Source organism: Amblyomma maculatum, chromosome 8 (assembly GCF_055883805.1).
Source record: "Amblyomma maculatum isolate TAMU_Amacu chromosome 8, ASM5588380v1, whole genome shotgun sequence".
Lineage (NCBI taxonomy): Eukaryota > Metazoa > Arthropoda > Arachnida > Ixodida > Ixodidae > Amblyomma > Amblyomma maculatum.
This window is the reverse complement of record NC_139351.1, coordinates 527983-543478: the sequence shown is the minus strand read 5'-3', so window position 1 is coordinate 543478 and position 15496 is coordinate 527983. Positions and strand designations below refer to the sequence as shown.

Here is a 15496-nt window from a genome sequence, read left to right as displayed (position 1 = left end):
TTTAGTAGGTGAGGTGGCAGTCGGTTCCAGTCTTCTATAGTTCGAGGAAAAAAGGAATATTTAAAAGCGTTTACTCTAGAATAGTATGGAGTTAATTGATGTTCGTGACGATTTCTTGTCAGACGGGTGTTTAACGGTTTCAGGTAAGGCCAGGAGTTCATTAACAATTTATTGTGTTTCAGCAAGAACAGAAGTTTGAGTCTGAATCTTTCTTCGTAATTCGAGTGTTGGGATGTTATGTTGCTTCATTAGTTCGGTTGGTGAATCCATTGCACGATACTTGGAAAAAATAAAACGAACAGCTTTGCGTTGGATCATTTCGAGTGCGTGAATGTTGAGTTTTGTGTACGGGTCCCAAACAGTAGAGGGACGAGTATGCTAACAGCTTTACATTAGGCGGAGCTTGCTTTAGTTTGTGTCGTAAAAGGGAAAGCTTTTTAAATGAGGATGCGCATATGTTAGAAACATGTCGGCTCCAATTAAGTTTATTGGTTATAGTGACTCCAAGGTATTTGTATTCGCTGACTTCAGTTAAAGGATGAGATGGAAGATTGTACTGGAATGAATGTGTGATTCGCTTATTTGTTATTTTCATGAAGACCGTTTTATCTGTGTTAAGTTTCATATCCCACTCACTGCACCATTCTTGAATTTTATAAGGAGTAATTGGTCACTAAGATCGTTAATCTCATGAAAAAGAACGCAATCGTCTGCAAAGAGCCGAATTTGAATCGGGTAAGCTATTGCATTGATAATATTGACACATGCCATTCATAGAAGAAGGTTTGAACGGGCGATTCGGAGAAGACGACGAAGCAAAAACGGTGCTCCGCTTTCGTGCTAACCTGACTAGTCGTAGGTGTTCTTCAGTGCCAGAGTGCTAGAGCGCCTTCTGTGTAACGTTACGTTACAAATCTGGTGGAGGAATTGCCGGGTATCAATCCAGTCCTGCATAATCAACCTGTCACTACGGAGCTTACCCCCGTACATCAACGCCTCGGCCGCCGCCTACGTGGAGAGCCCCCTGAATTCGGACCCCTTCCGGCCGCTACCAGGACGACGCACCCTCAGATGGCCGTAGAACGTGCTGCAATGACATCTGAGAGCAGGCTTCCCACCCACATCCTGTGTCATCAGCCGCGAACACCCCCCTCTTTTCATGGAGACGTGTTCAAGGATGCCGAGGACTGGCTTGAGACCTACGAGCGAGTCGCTCGTTACAACGGGTGGACTGATGAGCGTAAGCTCCACAATGTGTACTTCGCTCTTGAAGAGTCTGCACGGACATGGTTTGAAAACCATGAGGCTGCCTTCCCATCCTGGGCAGCATTCTGTCGTGATTTGAAAGCCACCTTTCCTAGCGCCGACCGCCGGGAGCGAGCAGAAGCTGCGCTACACTCGCGCATTCAGCGCCAGAACGAGAGCGTGCATATGTTCTTTGAGGACATGACACGCCTTTTCAAGCGTGCAGACCCACAAATGCCAGAAGATAAGAAGCTGCATCACCTGATGCGGGGCGTTAAACAAGAACTTTTCGCGGGACTGGTGCGCAGTCCACCACATACTGTGGCGGAGTTTCTCAGCGAGGCAACGACCATGAAGACAACGCTGCAACACCGAGCCCGTCAGTACAACCGTGACGTGAACATCATTAGGTCCGACGCACCCCCTGTGCATGTCGGCAGTGACATGGACGCACTACGCAATCTCATCCATTTGTCGTGCGGGAGGAATTGCAAGCGCTCCGGATGCCTTGCAACACAGCATCTTTTCCTTCATTGGCTGAAGTCGTCCGGGACGAGGTGCGTATGGCAGCTCAGCAAGTTGCTGACGTTCCCCAGCAACGCGTTCCCCACCAGACGTTCGACGCGAGGCCCACCTACGCGTCTGTCCTAAGTAAGGCTCCCTCGCTGGACCGTAGTATCAACGCCGCAGCTCCAGCAATGGAGCCGCAGGGTCCTCGCATGGAGCCGCATGCAGCCTCGCGACTCCCCTCCGCCAATCTACCAGCCACCCCGTAAAAGTCAAGTATGGCGGCTCCGGGACCGTCGGCCCCTGTGCTATCATTGTGGGGAAGCCACTCACCTTTACCGGGCGTGCCTGTACCGCTGCGTCAACATGCGGGGTTTCGCCTCGGAGGACCTCTACCCTTGGAATACCGAACGGCCTACTGAGATTGCAAGCGACCTTGCAGCGCGACAGTATCCCTTCACGTCCGGTTACCAAGAGCGTCGGTCTACGTCCCCGACGAGCTACCGTTCGAGAAGTCCCCACTCTTCCAGACGCCGCTCCTCTCCAAGCCCTAGCCGGGAAAACTAATACCAGCGGCCTTCGGAGGCAGGGTCGCTGATGTTGGGAAATGTGAAGATCCTCCGTCATCGTCAGGCCGACCCGACGAGATTTCGCTTGTGCCAGGTAGCGACAGCATCCGGCATACTACCTCCGATTATGTGTAACGATTGATGGAGTGAATGTCACCGCGTTACTCGACACTGGTGCCGATTATTCAGTAATGAGCCGTGGTCTCGCCCGAGAATTGAAGAAAGTTTTGACACATTGGTCTGGCCCGAAAATTCACGCGGCGGGAAGGCACTTGATTGAACCTGCTGGCAAGTGCACAGCGCGGGTCGGCTTCCATGGTTTTGTGTATGTCGGAGAATTTATCGTGCTTCCTGAGTGTTCGAGAGACTTGATCCTTGGTCTAGACTTCCTGCAGACCAACGGCGCTGTCATTGACCTGAAAGAAGCGCGTGTATCCTTTTCGACGAAATGAGCCGTGGCGCACATTGAAAACGAAGATCCGGGTCTGAACGTTTTGCTTATAGTCGACGATGACGTGAGGGTTCAGGCACGTTCTAGTGTGTTGGTTCTTGTAAAGCATGACTTATTCCACGATTACGAGGGCATCGTGGATGGGCACCTTCCGCTACTACTCGAAAAGGAATTAGCCATTGCTCGAGGACTCGTACAACTCCAGAACAGTTGTGCTACTGTCCTCCTGACAAATTTTGCTAAGGAGATGCGGCATCTCGCCAAGGACACGGCTGTTGCCGTCCTTCACGATGTTACTGCCTTGCCTCATTTATGCACCGCCGGAGCGAACCCTAAAGAAGAGGCCGCACCTTGTCATGCTCTGCAACCCGTTAAAATTAACCCCGACTTGAGGCCCGATCAGAAGAATCTTCTCTCGGCTCTTCTGAGCGATTTCGCAGACTGCTTCGCCACAGGCTCTAAGGTCGGTCGTACTCCTGTCGCCAAGCACCGCATCATCACCGATGAGACCACGTTACCGGTATGCCAGCGCCCGTACCGGGTTTCTCCTAAGGAATGTGACGCCATTAAAACGCAAGTGAATGAAATGCTTGCGGACGACGTGATCCAGCCTTCGACGAGCCCATGGGCGTCGCCAGTGGTCCTTGTCAAAAAGAAAGATGGCACCTTGAGATTCTGTGTCGATTACCAAAAGTTAAATAACATGACTAAAAAGGACGTCTATCCGCTGCCCAGGATTGATGATGCCCTCGACCGACTACGCGACGCCAGGTACTTGTCCTCATTAGACCTCAAAAGCGGATACTGGCAAATCGAGGTGGATCAGAGAGACCGAGAGAAGACTGCATTTGTGACGTCCGACGGCTTATAAGAGTTTAAGGTGCTTCCGTTTGGTCTTTGCTCTGCACCAGCCACATTCCAACGTATGATGGACACGGTTTTATCAGGTCTGAAGTGGCAGTCGTGCTTGGTGTATTTAGATGATGTTGTTATTTTCTCGCCTACTTTCGAGCAACACATGGACCGGTTGCGCATCGTGCTTCAAGCACTCAAAGGTGCGCAATTAACGATCAAGCCTGAGAAATGCCACTTTGCTTTCAAGGAACTACGCTTTCTCAGCCATGTTGTCAGTGCACAGTGCATTCTCCCCGATCCCGAGAAGACTACCGCAGTATCAAATTTTCCACGCCCCACCGACAAAGAGGCACTTCGTCGATTTCTAGGCCTCTGTTCATACTACCGACGCTTCGTCCAAGATTTTTCTAAGATAGCTGAACCACTGACAGCACTAACCAGAGAAGACATACCCTTCCTGTGGGGAGACGATCAAGAACAAGCCTTCCAGGAGCTTAGAAGCTGCCTACACAGACCCCCAATACTCGCCCATTTCGATGAAGACGCCGCAACCGACGTACATACTGATGCCAGCAACGTTGGCCTCGGCGCGATACTTATTCAGTGGCAAGGCGGAGTAGAACGGGTTATCGCCTACACGAGCCAAACACTCTCACGATCGGAGGCGAACTATTCGACAATGGAGAAGGAGTGCCTTGCGGTAATCTGGGCCATCAGCAAGTTTCGACCATATTTGTATGGACGACCCTTCCGTATTGTCAGCGACCATCATTCCTTGTGCTGGCTGGCAAGCCTTAAAGATCCATCTGGACGCTTAGCTCGTTGGAGCCTCCGTCTTCAAGAGTATGACGTCACTGTTGTCTATAAGTCGGGACATAAACACCAAGCTGCAGATTGCTTGTCACGCGCGCTATTGGACTCCACTGCAGTGGAAAACGCTGACGATTTTCCCTTTATTGGGGCCATTACCCAATCCCATATGGCTGACTTTCAACGCAAGGACCCGGAGCTAGCGCCGCTCATCGATTATCTGGAAGGACGCGGTGGTAGAGTACCGATTGTTTTTCGTCGTGGCTTGCAGTAATACGTTTTACGAAATGGAGTTCTCTACAAGCGCAATTTTGAAAGATCAAAAGAGACATTTCTACTCGTAGTACCTACCCACCTACGGCCTGACATCTTAAGCGCTTGTCACGACGAACCCTCCGCCGGCCACTTGGGAATTAGTCGTACGCTTGCAAGGATTCGGGAGAAATACTATTGGCCGAAATTATTACCTTCAGTACGGTCTTACGTTAAAACCTGCCGTGAGTGTCAACGCCGAAAGACTCCACCCGTGAAACCAGCTGGGTTTCTTCAACCGATCGCTCCACCGAAAACTCCTTTCCAACAAGTGGGGATGGATCTTCTTGGTCCTTGGTCTTTTCCCGAAGTCAAATAATGGAAAGCGTTGGATTGTTGTCGCGACAGACTACTTGACCCGATATGCTGAGACCGCGTCGCTCACCAATGGAACTGCCACCGAAGTAGCAGAGTTTTTTGTCCACGACATCGTATTGCGTCATGGCGCTCCGGCTGTTATCATTACTGATCGCGGGGCAGCTTTTACGGCCCGCCTGACTAAGGCTGTACTGAACCTTACACACACTAGTCATAGACGGGCCACGACATACCACCCGCAAACTAATGGCTTGGTGGAACGGCTAAACAGAACTCTGGCCGACATGCTGTCTATGTACGTGGATATAGAGCATAAGACCTGGGATCAAATCCTCCCATATGCCACGTTCGCATATAATACGGCACTTCAAGAGACGACGCGGCTCACACCCTTCGAGCTTGTCTTCGGTCGTCGAGTGACCACTCCACTGGATACAATGCTGCACGTATACACCGACGACGAACATGAGCTTGACCTGGACATCGCTAGTTTTACCCAGCGTGCGGAAGAAGCGCGGCAGCTGGCAAGGCAGCGCATATACCTACAACAGAAACTAGACGCTGACCGTTACAACAAGGGACGGCGCTTCGCTGCCTACGAGCCTGGAGACTATGTCTGGATTTGGACGCCCGTTCGTCATCGTGGGCTCTCTGAAAAATTGCTGCGCCGGTACTTCGGTCCATACAGTGTCCTCCGCCGCCTCAGTGACGTTACTTACGAAGTTGAATCCGCGACCCAAGATCCCTCAAGCCGCAGACGACGCAAGTTCACTGATGTTGTACACGTCGTCCGGATGAAACCCTACTACGATCGCCCCACTGACTATTCTTGAGACTGATGGCGCCCCGTTTTGTGTTGTGGTATCCCATACCAACCTAGCATACTATCTGGCAGCTCATCGCATAAAGCAGCATTTGCAGCATCGAGGCGATGCTGCCAAGAAGGGGGGCAATGACACATGCCATTCATAGAAGACGAAGATTTGAACGGGCGATTCGGAGAAGACGACGAAGCAAAAACGGTGCTCCGCTTTCGTGTTGACCTGACTAGTTGTAGGTGCTCTTCAGTGCCAGAGTGCTACAGCGCCTTCTGTGTAACGTTACGTTACAATATCATTAATTCATTCACGGCGTTTTGGAAGCCTGGTTCAACCAGCAAATAGTAAGTGCCCACGCGATTGTCTGAAAAGTGAACTGGAACGAATACTACGGCTCTGGCTGGTAAGAGCACATCCTGGGTGACACCAAATGCTCCATCACGGGGGTCGGTTGAATCGTCCACAAAGGCAGCAAGCATATTGCGGCAAAGAGAAATTTCACCAGTACCGCAGTCAAGTGTAGCCCCACGTTCAAATAACAAGTCAATACCTAATATGACGTCCTAGGTTGCATAGAGTAATACGACTAACTTTGTCCAAAAGTTTTTGCTGGCAATAACGACTGACACGAAGCACCTACCAACGGTGCAAAGTTTCACCTCCCACACTTGCGAAAACTAGCAGGTCGATCCCACGCAAACATAACTTTTTAAAGGCAAGACTCATCACAAATATAGCGGCACCAGTGTCTACCAACGTGAGATTACAACACACACAGACACTTTGTTTTTTAACATAAGGACAGGAAGAGGAATTAGTGAAGATGACCATTCTACGACCTCGCCTCCATCGGCCGCAGCGGTTAATTTTCTGTAAGTGGCAACACAGAGGCAGCGTGGTGACGATGAATGGTGTCGTTGAATAGGCGGTGTGGAACTGCGATCGGAAGCGGGTGAGTCACTTTGGTGTGTTCCTTGTCACAGCGGCCGGGAACGAGTTGATTTCCAGAGCTGATAGTCATGGAATGCCGCCGAAGGTTGACCAGAGGGACTTGCGTATGAATGTGGATATTAGTCATGTTGCTCCCGACCATGGCAGTACTGGGAAATGTGCTCACAACGGTAACACACCGGAGCCACACAATGAGTCGGTCTGGGAAAGTCATTGTTGGGGTGGTAGTAGAGGCGATGTGCAGAAACAGTGAAGCCATTTGAAGTGGTAGTGGCTGAAGTAGTAGCAGTGGTGAAGTGGTAGTAGCTTCGAGGCCCTGATACTTGGTCTTCCACAGAGCAGCTTGAAAACGCGCCCTGGGGGGAGTCAGGTGCGGGACCGCTGCCGGTGCTACGTCGCGGACGTCGGTCTGGCCCAGGAGGGCGGTGATTCAAAACATGGTGGCTGGAGTGCACATTCATGGTAGACGGTGTGGGCGGTAGGCAATTGGAATTTCTCGGCTAGTTCTTTGTGGACAGTCCACCAGATTAAAGACACCTTTTCATCGTGGTTATAACTCTCGACACTGGCAACGGTTGGGACATTGGAAAGACAACTGAAATTGGGGGCGATACACCGAATTTTTAATGGCTCAAATGTCCTGCAATGATGGTTGACGTCACACAACTTGGTGAGGTTTTTTTTTTTTGTAATGAGGAAATTTAGGCATCTTCAGCAGTTCCTTTCAGAAGGTAGCCAGCCTTATCTTCTTTTGTCATGGCACGATTCACAGTGCTGGAAAGCTTTAGCACTTCTATGTACATGGTGCATGTCTCACCTGGCCGCTGGGCTCATTAGCCAAGGGTTTGCTCGGCATTTTTCTTGCGCGACAAGGAGTCCCCAAAGCTTTTTTCAGTTCCTTCATGAAACTGTCCCATGTGGTTATAGAATCTTTGTGATTCTCCAATCACAAGAGTGCAGTGTCCGTAAAAAAGAAACCAGATTCGTCAGCTGCATGGTCGTGTCCCAGTGGTTATACTTGTTGGTAATGTGTGAGCCACTCTTCAACATCTTCATCAGACATTCCAGAAAAGATGCGGCTCACGGTGATGTGACCAGTACCTTATCTGTTCAGGGCAGTCCTGAGGATGTTGTTGACTCCTCCCAGACATGCTCGCAGGCTGGTTGTTTCTTCCCGAGGTATTCATATTGGAGAATGATGGCAGCAGCCTGGCCAGGCGTCAGCACTTTCGGATGGCTGATGGGTGCAGGATCGATACCAAGCACCGGCCACCAAATGTTACGAAGCAGCAATTGACAAAACTAATTTATTTACTGGTTACGGGATGTCGTTGAACGGTCAGCTTTTCAGCCCGCATGCCTTCGCTCTTCCTCATATTCATTCTACGGCTTGCGAGTGCCATGTATCAGTATGTTCAGGTTACCACTACTGTCAATGTTTATTTTGTCGTATTTCCCGCCTCTTAAGTTTTTTGTGTTTATTGGTCCCTTGAAAATGTAGCAGGGGGTTCTATTTAAATAAAAGTTTTTTTTTACTATAAAGGAGCTCTGCTGAAATCTTCACATTCCACATTCCACATTCACTGCCTTAATATTTTGCTTAATCTTCACATTCCATTTCTCCGGCTACTCACGCCACGATAGTGTATCATCCATGCGAACTAAAGTGGGTATTCTTACCCTTTCTTGTCGGCGACGAGTAGCTTCCATGAAATTTCTATACCTTCTTTATAACGGTGGAATCAAAATTGATACAGATCAGTACATCAAGGCATCATATCATCGTTCGAAGAGGTTAAATCAGGGGAAGTGCATCAGACCCATCCCAGCGCGATGCGACGCATACAAATTTTCATTTTTTCCTTCAACTATTGAAGAATGGAATAGGCTGCCACATGAATATATGGACGATATCTGCCTTGATATTTTTCTTAAAAACGTCGAGTCATATTTTGAGAAGCAAATGGTGTAAACAAAAAAATTGTTCCTAAAATGTCTTTCGTTATACACTGCGAGTGTTCAGTTTAGGATTTTATCTTATTAGTACCTATTGTCTAACGTGTTCTTTTATTGTGTCGCTTCGCGGTTCTTTACAGTGCTTCATATGCGACAAATTGAATGCCCGTTATAGTGTTGCAGTGCTTATGTTTTCATTTTTTTTGTGTTTCTGATGTTTTTCATTTTGTATAACGGTCCCATCAGTTCACCCACTCCTGTAAGAGCCTAGCAAGGCTTACAGTATGCTTAAATAAATAAATAAATAAGCATGGTGCAAAATGAACGGGACGAAACAAAGAATAAAGCGCCCGTGTTTATTCTTTGTTTTGTCCTGTTCATTTTGCGCCTATTTTTGTCATGCACCGACTAAGCCAACAGTCAATTATTCTAACCTTCACATTCATGTGTTGACACGTATCCAATTTCCCAGTCATTTCTTTACCATTTGTGCTATGTCCATATTCAAAGCTCTGTTTCTTGACATGTTTGGCTGTACATGCTTATGCCCAGAAAATGCACCACGATGCTAGGAGGCAGCAGTGAACTTGTGTGTGAACAGAGGCACTCTGTCTCCCCTCAGTTCCTGGGCATGGGAGCCAAGGCAATGACCTGCGATGCCCTGAGCCCCGATGGAGTTGTCGAGAATGGTTCGTCACCATCGTCGTCGGCAAGCAACTGCTCCACACGCCCGTCTGCTGCTTACAGCGTGGTATTGGCTAATGGCTGGCCTGCCAACATAGGGACCACAGACACCGAGCCAGGACCAAGCAAGAAGTTAAAGACAGTCTAGTCCAGCAAACAACCGGGGGCGTTGCCAGAAATCCAGAAACTGTGTGTTCTCATCTTCTGGTTTTATGGAATGGCACTTGCAAAGTCAGCCTGTAGGCATTCAAGTGCCTCTTCTGGAAAGTGACACAGTGTCTGTGCGGATGACTGGTCTCCCCCGCATGTCTGAAAATGAACGCCTTCATTGTTGGGAAAGGTGCACACAGGCTTGCATTGTGACGCTAAACAAAAAAGGTGCCTCTGTCGGATGTTGTCTAAAGCGTTGGTTGTTTGCTTCAGCAGTCATATCCTCTTGTTGCCTTTCTCCCGGTTTCACACTGCTACGGAAGTCTCATTTTGAATATGGTTTGCAGGAACGAGCACAGGATTTTTAAGACACTTTAGAGCAGGGTAGAACTTGTGTACGATTCTTCCAGTGGCGACGTTTTGATCCTGCACTGCTTTTAAGCTCAGCTGACTGAACATCTTTTGTACATAACCAAAGAGGAGGCTGGAGGAATTTGCGCATATTCTTTCCTAGTGCTTGTTGAGGAGTATGAAATGGGATTGCTGATATTTGTGCTGCAAAGATCAGAGTAAGGTGTTTGTGTGGATTATTAAGAATTTATAATTTAAGGATGTGTGTGGTATATCAACGGGCATTTTATTGGAGGTCCCATTTTCACCCGAGTCACTGCTTGGACAGCAGCACTGCGGACTTGTGTTTTAGTCCTACTCACAAGCTGCTTCCTTGTTTCTACGATTTCCTGGTTCATGCACTCGAATCGGTTACACTATATTTGTCGCAATTCCCAGATAGCACAATTTCCCAGTTACTGCAATCAAAATTCTGCCAAATTGTGGCCGTATCAAATGCTTAGCGACCAACTGCTAGATGTGTGCTAATTGGAACGCAGGGGTGCTCACCCATTGTGGTGGCTTCTCTGCACTGGAGAGAAGAAAGCAAGCCACCATGGGCTCACAGTGCCTTGGGGGGGTGGGGGGGGGGGGGAGCCTTCTCCACACCAAAGACCATACCTCAAGAACTAAAGATGCTAATCATTTCTATCAAGTGAGTCCTGTCTTCAAATCCAGGCAGATTTCAGTTGTAATACGTTTTTTCCCTCTACATTTTTTAAAAAGTGTACCATCGAGGTTTTACTGTACTTGTTTCAATTTATTACTGCAGTGACAGACACATAGTAACTGCCTTTTTTTCTTTGCAAAGTACAGTGAGGCTTTCAACTCATGGGTTCAGGCTCAAACACAGCAGTGTGGACACACCTTTTGCAGACATGGCCTAGTTGCAAATCTGTCGTATCTTTCATGTGCAGCAGCTGCACATCCTCGTCGTGGAGTTATCACCATCTCAGGTCGCTGCAAACCACTTGCAAGACGAGGGAAATTTGCAATGTGGTAGTTTCATCTAATGAGTGCCCCGAACATGGTTGTTTTTACATTGAACTAGGTGTTTTGCCAAGGACCGAAAGAGGAATCAGCAATGCCACCCTATTGTGTTGTGATCCACTGCACAGACTGCCCAAGCACCCTTAAAACGTAGAGGGGAGGAATCACGTGCGAGACATAATCCCAAAATAGAGCTAATGATGCTCTCGTTTGATGGAATTTCGAGGCCTTGTCTTGCACATGTTGTACAATACTATGTCGGAAACAGTGACTGGCCAACGGCAGTGGCTTGGCGGCGTGAATTTAAGGAAAGTGTGCTTCTAGCTTAAATTTTCCCAATTAATGAGGGTCTAATTGATGAGATTTTACTGTATGGTGTGTTCTGCAGAAGGCTGTTTTAATGTGCGGAAAGTTTTTAGCAGTGCCATTTCTCTTTTGTTTGTTTCAACATTTGGAAGTTGCCATATTTGCTGTGCAGTGCTAATGTTGTGGGTTTTATTGTTGCATCCGATATATATTATTTTTCAAGCAAAGTAGCCAAACTTTGTTGACTTTAGTTGAGCGCAGGATCATTGACATGCTTTCATTTGTTCTTGTGCTGTCATCTGCAAATAATGTGGGGGCTGTCATTCTGCAAGATGGCCCCTTGCGTACTCTGCGTTAAGCAGCCTTCAGATAATCGCTGCAGAAAAGCGGTCATTGAAAAACATGACAAGAACTCAGGTTGTTAGCACTTACATGTTGGCAAGACCTGAGTTATTTTTCTGATGCTTGTGTGTGACCGTCATCCCTGTTGATCACCTCGGTGGTCATCACTTTGGCAAAAAAATCGGCCTAATGCTGTTTGGAGAAAAGATTAAAGCCCACTAGGTTTGGTTTTCTGAAGGGTGGCTTTTGACTTGAGAAAAGTGTGGAACATTCCACGCACCTACTTATGGGACCAACTTAACAAAAATTGGAACGAGCGTCCTGGTTGTCCAGCAGAATAGTAAGATGGCCATGTTTCTTCACTGTGCTTAGAGTACAGTGAAGGTGTTTAGACAGGGCTGGTTTACATCTGTGATAAGCCGTATTGCAGCATTTACTTGCTGCTGTTAATTTGGTGTTTTTTAGTGCTGAGCATTTCCTGCATCTATGTCGTGCCACAAAGAAACTGGGAGGCATTGCAGTTTTTTTCTGTCCATATGCTATGTTTTAAACAGCTGCATGGAAGCAATGGTGGGCATGTTACTTTTGGCAAAGTGTATTGCCGTGTATAAGTCAGACGTCGAAAGTTTACTATAATATTCCAAACATCGTGGGTGGCACCTCAGTGCAAAAAAAGTGTGCAATGGACATAGCAGCAGTTGGAGGTCTAAAATACTATGTTCTACCCGTACTGTGAATGTTCCTGCAGTTTGACAGCCTCGCATGGGGCCTAGTAAATTGTCACCAACGAGGGGCACCACTCTAGGCACTGCATTTTAAGTAAGATGTCTGTAGGCTCCTAGGTGGCGACTTATATGCGGCAATATACGAAACATTTTTTATCTGCAGTGAGATGAGCCTAAACATCTTGCAGCGTTTTCTACTTACAAGTCAGATTAGCACTGTAGCATAGACATATCTTTGCAAACGTCCAAGTGGTTGTCTTGAGCGGAGAAGCCATGTGCAAGGAGTGTATTCTTTTGCATGCTTTGTGTTGCTCCTCCTGGGGTGACCTCGTACATTTGATGACACGTACATGAAACCATCGTATCTTGCTTCTAATTTTGCCTTCGCAAAAACAGGGGCAAAAAGTAAGAACGAGGAACAATAAATCAATGCTAGTAAGCCTAGATAACAATCAGTTTTCTTACTTCAGTGAAGTTTTCTGGAGAACACCAGCCAGTGACTAACAACGCCCAGTCACTAACATTTGTTGCCAACTTATTAAAATCATTATAATAAGGTGGTAGCGGGGCCTAGTCAGTGCAGCCACCAACACGCTCGCTCTACATTTAGCCTCCACCCAACATAATAATAATAAGTTTATTTTCCATCACCGTGTACATTATGGCCGGGGCCTGAAGTAAAAGCTGCCTTTTGGCAGCTTGACAGAGCCTCACACCCCCACTTTAGCAAGCGCGCAACAGACCATGTGACATAAAAACAACAACATAAGCAGAAATCGCATGCCGAATACATTAACACCGATTTGCACACAGAAGAAAATTGTGAAAGATATTTTCATTGATTTCTCCTCGCTGTTTTTTCTTTTTTCTTCACACCATCGCCATGTTACGGCATGGCGATGGGGTAATGATACTAAGCACATTGAGGCTTGTTCCTGAACCAAGTGCACCATTTTGCTCTGTGGGGAAGCGCTGGCTGAGTGCCATTGTATCGAAGTGATAAGTGTAGTGTCTGTCACTTTCTTGTGTGGCCGTTTTCATTAAAGAGCCACGGAAATTAGCCTTTTGATGGTCAGTCTAGGTAAGTGGCAGGTTCGGGCCTGCCTTGGGTTTACTTGGCAGCAGCCTGACAAATCACTTGATCATGTTGTACACTGCTTCACAATATTATCAGGGTCTCGAAAAAAAAAGCTTCTTGTTTCCTCTCTTCTGGTGAACCAGCGGTCTGGTGTCTCAGCAGTGTCAGACAAAGCATCTCTACACTCATTTCCTGTTGCTTTGTTAGAGTGACACAAATCAGTGTAGGCAGTGTTGGTCGCTATCAGGTCATAAATACATCTGTGAATGCATCGGACAGAACTATCACTGGTCTTGCAAAGAACCCATCTGGCTGTTGCACACTCAAGGTATGAAGAAAATGCGTTTCTCTTGGTCTAGCAAGCTTTGTTGTTGAAGTGAGGAAAACTCTAGTCATTGCTTAGGTGTGGGTTTCACATGCCCGCACTTTCTCTTTTTCTTATGTATAATACGACGTGACCCTCAGGGTCCCTCCTGTAACACATCAATGTGTGGCCTTGTCCTTGTTACTATTGAGTGAGAGTGTACACATGTTCTGTGGTGTGCATGGCCAGTTCCAGAATGGAGACTCTTGCTTCTCTCAATCTCCTTCTTTAGCTGCATTCTCTGACAGCAGTGTAATTATTTCACACAACTCAGTGTTTGTTACAGACTATTACATTGCTTGCTGTACATCACGCTGGCTAGAGTGCTCATTCATGACGAGTAATTTGTAATGGTCAACACAGGAGTCTTGTTCTAGTGTTCACAAAATAAGAAGCATTTTAACATGGGCAAAACTGTCTCATCACTTTTCTTGTTTTCTTTAAAAATGGTAGTCTTGCTGCCCCGTTCGATCACAGTTAATGTGCAAATGCTTGCATGTGTCTGAAGCCTCAGCTGTCAAAATCATTATCAATTCTGGCCATATTGGGGCACCTCCACATTGAAGAAAACTTCCTTCTCTTCACACTTCTCTTTCTTCTTCTCTCTTTCCTTCTCTCTTACACCTTTTTGTTTTCACTAAATGCCACCACTCTGCATTTCTTTTGTTGAAGCTCACTGTGGAGGAAAAAAATGTGTAATTTGAGCAGTATGAAAAGAATGCAGGATTTACTAGTGGCTGGTAATTCTTGCCTGCATTACAGATGAGCACCTCACTATGTCTGTATCATAGCAACCCCATTTTCAGTTTCTGCCCGACAGATTACACATCGCAATTTAGCCAGCTTATTTCATCCTAAGTGCAGTCCACCCGGTTTTTATCTGGCTTTGTTTCCTTTATAGGAGATTAATAGTTTGGTGCTGTAATACAGCTCTCATAAATGTGATTGCATTAGCGTTCAATTTTATTTCCTTCATATTACCACAAATCTGAGCCCAGTCCCATTGTTATTTATATGTATAGCAAATGAGGATGAAATCTATGCTTACTCGTGTGTGTTTGGTGCATGTGTGTGTATGAAATAAAGAACATGAAGAAATTTGATGCTGAAATCGAAAATGGAGCCTTATTTGTGTCCCTAGCATATTATTTTACATTTCAGCCTACTGCAGCATAAATTTGCTGGGCTGTCCAGATATTGAAATTTTCAAATACCGATTGAATATAAATTTGGAAAAAATTATGCCTTCAGATATTGCAGTTCGCACGGTATTTGCAAATAAAATTAAAACTGGAAAAGCCCACAAGTGCATACACTACTGAAAAATTCAGTATAGCTATTTGTATAGGATTCTTTCTGCATGCTGTATATTTTTTTCTACAAGTGGGAACTGCAGGAAACTGGATGAAGCTGTCATATCTCTGCTGAACAAGGTAAATTCTTATTAATTTGGCCTATAAAGGACCACTGGAAATGTCCGAATTAAACGAAAGCTTGAATTATTGAATGGGCATAAAACTGCTGAAAATCGTTTGCATCATACTTATTTGATGAGCATCTGAAATAAAACCCAAACTGAGAACTTTCTTTTTCTCCATCAAGTGCTTTGCTTTGCACACCATCGGAAAGGCCCTAATCACAAATGGCCCCGTCACACTTTGTCAGGCATTGCCAA

The 15496-nt window shown here is 46.7% G+C and overlaps 1 protein-coding gene across 7 annotated transcripts in view; it reads left to right on the top strand.

The window, feature by feature from the left end:
* The window catches only part of LOC146180427 (DNA-binding protein RFX2-like), a 158142-nt gene extending 143211 nt beyond the window's left edge, over window positions 1-14931 (top strand). For 6 of the 7 annotated variants that reach the window (XM_084576024.1, XM_084576022.1, XM_084576020.1 and 3 more), the window contains one exon: window positions 9415-14931. In XM_084576024.1, the coding sequence (XP_084432150.1) occupies window positions 9415-9624 (210 nt within the window). In that variant the 3' untranslated portion in view covers window positions 9625-14931. Of the gene's footprint in view, window positions 1-9344 lie in introns of all 7 variants that reach the window. The other variant, XM_084576021.1, reaches the window with a different exon arrangement.
* Window positions 14932-15496: the final 565 nt, after the last annotated feature.